At 36.3% G+C, this 1777-nt stretch overlaps 1 protein-coding gene across 1 annotated transcript in view; it reads right to left on the bottom strand.

The window, feature by feature from the left end:
* The window catches only part of LOC105450902, a 17013-nt gene extending 15414 nt beyond the window's left edge, over positions 1–1599 (bottom strand). The window contains exon 1 of the mRNA XM_011691008.1: positions 1469–1599. Within this exon, the coding sequence (XP_011689310.1) occupies positions 1469–1599 (131 nt within the window). The remainder of the gene's footprint in view (positions 1–1468) is intronic.
* Between the last annotated feature and the right edge of the window lie 178 nt (positions 1600–1777).

Here is a 1777-nt window from a genome sequence, read left to right as displayed (position 1 = left end):
TGGACAAAATATGTTTTTTTAAGCAGTATATGTTTATTATAAACTTGTGAACAATTTTCGAAAAAGCATTTAACCGCACTGTGCATAAGTGGTTTATGTTTCAATTTTATATGAGCCATTAAATAGTTTATAGATAACAATAGACGAGAGCAAAACAAACAACGCAACATTTTACAAATAATGTAAATAAGGATAATACAACAAAAATTAACTTTACTATTTGCACTTTTCTAAATTACTAGAAGTAAAAAACGGCACTTACAAAAAACTATGATAAGTGTATAGTCACCCAATAATTCTTCAGTCCTGAAAAGTAACCCTGCTGAAAATGTTCGATTAAAACCGATTAAAACGTAATCCGTTTTAGTCGATTTTAATCGGTTTTAATCGGTTCAATCCGCGCTCGGATTAAAAAGTAATCGGTTTTAATTCCGAACAAATTATAATTGGTTTTAATATTACTTTTGCGGATTATTTCAAATCTGAAATCATTATATTCTAATCCATATTGTTGTCAATTCAAATAAATCCGAATGACCGTAGGGATATATAATATCCAAAATAATCCGCCTATATATATTTTTAACCGTAAAATATAAACCGTATATATATTTTTTAACATCTAAGTTTGTTTCAGTTACAAAAACACTGATTCAATAAAATCGATTGTAATCCGTCTAAATCTGATTCCGCTAGGAAAGACAACATTAATCTGAATTTTTAATTCAAAATTTTAATTCGAAATTTAGCGATGGCGCGTATGAAATTTCAATCTGCTTTAATAATATCTAATTTTTAGTAATTGAGTTGATTGTAATCCGGTGTACTTCGAAATTCACCGATTTTGAAGATATAAACTAAATCGATTTGAATGCAATAAAAATTCAATTTTATCTGTGATCAGTATAATAGTAATTTGTTTTAAATTTTTTGCATACATTTGTATGAAACGCTATCGCTTCTCTTGATCCAATATTTTACATTGTATTGTACTTATTTGTATTTTACTGTCGTTATTTCGACTATCTATTACGTTATTGTATGTGTTGTGTCAGTCAGGAAGATAACACTAATATCTACACTGTGGTTTATTATAGAGACAGTTTATTTGTTTCTCAAAAAATAACACTAATGTCGAAAATGTTTATTTAATGATTATCCACTGTACACTCGGAAGCAACGGTACGTGATATAAGACGCGTGTTCGCCTCGCGTTATTTGGAGACCGATTTAACGCTTGCAGGTTTGTATTCGGTTCCGATTCGTGGCAACGCCTTGCGACGAATACCCTGTGCCTATTTAACAGGCGACGCTTCGGGTGATATCGTCGCGAGCCACGCGTATCGGACGGACGCGCGATCACGCTTAAGGCCGTCGCCTTGAATCGCGCTAGACTCGAACACACACGATTTCGTATAATATAGAATGTAGTTTCTAAATGAGACGACTCGTCGGATACCGGACTCACTCGGCCGAAGATGCTTCCGGATCCGCGTGTCGAACTAGAGTGAGGCTCGACGCCCGATTTCCCAAGACCATAACCGCCCTTATCCCTTCCAGTATGCCCTGCAATTTCACCGAACGGCCTTGGATGGTCATAAAGCCGTAGACCTCTTGGCAGGTAAACAAATGCGTCAGAGATCCTTTGACGACGCAACGGCTCAGAGCCGGCCAATAACGAGTCGGAATCTCCTTTGTGACTCAATGTCTCGACGTGGCGGTAGAAAGGTCTAGGATCACCGGCGCCGAACCCCTAATTGCTTGCATATGCTGGAGA

Source organism: Wasmannia auropunctata, unplaced genomic scaffold (assembly GCF_000956235.1).
Source record: "Wasmannia auropunctata unplaced genomic scaffold, wasmannia.A_1.0 LD336054.1, whole genome shotgun sequence".
Taxonomy (NCBI): Eukaryota; Metazoa; Arthropoda; class Insecta; order Hymenoptera; family Formicidae; genus Wasmannia; species Wasmannia auropunctata.
Note: the sequence above shows the minus strand (reverse complement) of the source record. Positions and strands in the feature narration are given on the sequence as shown.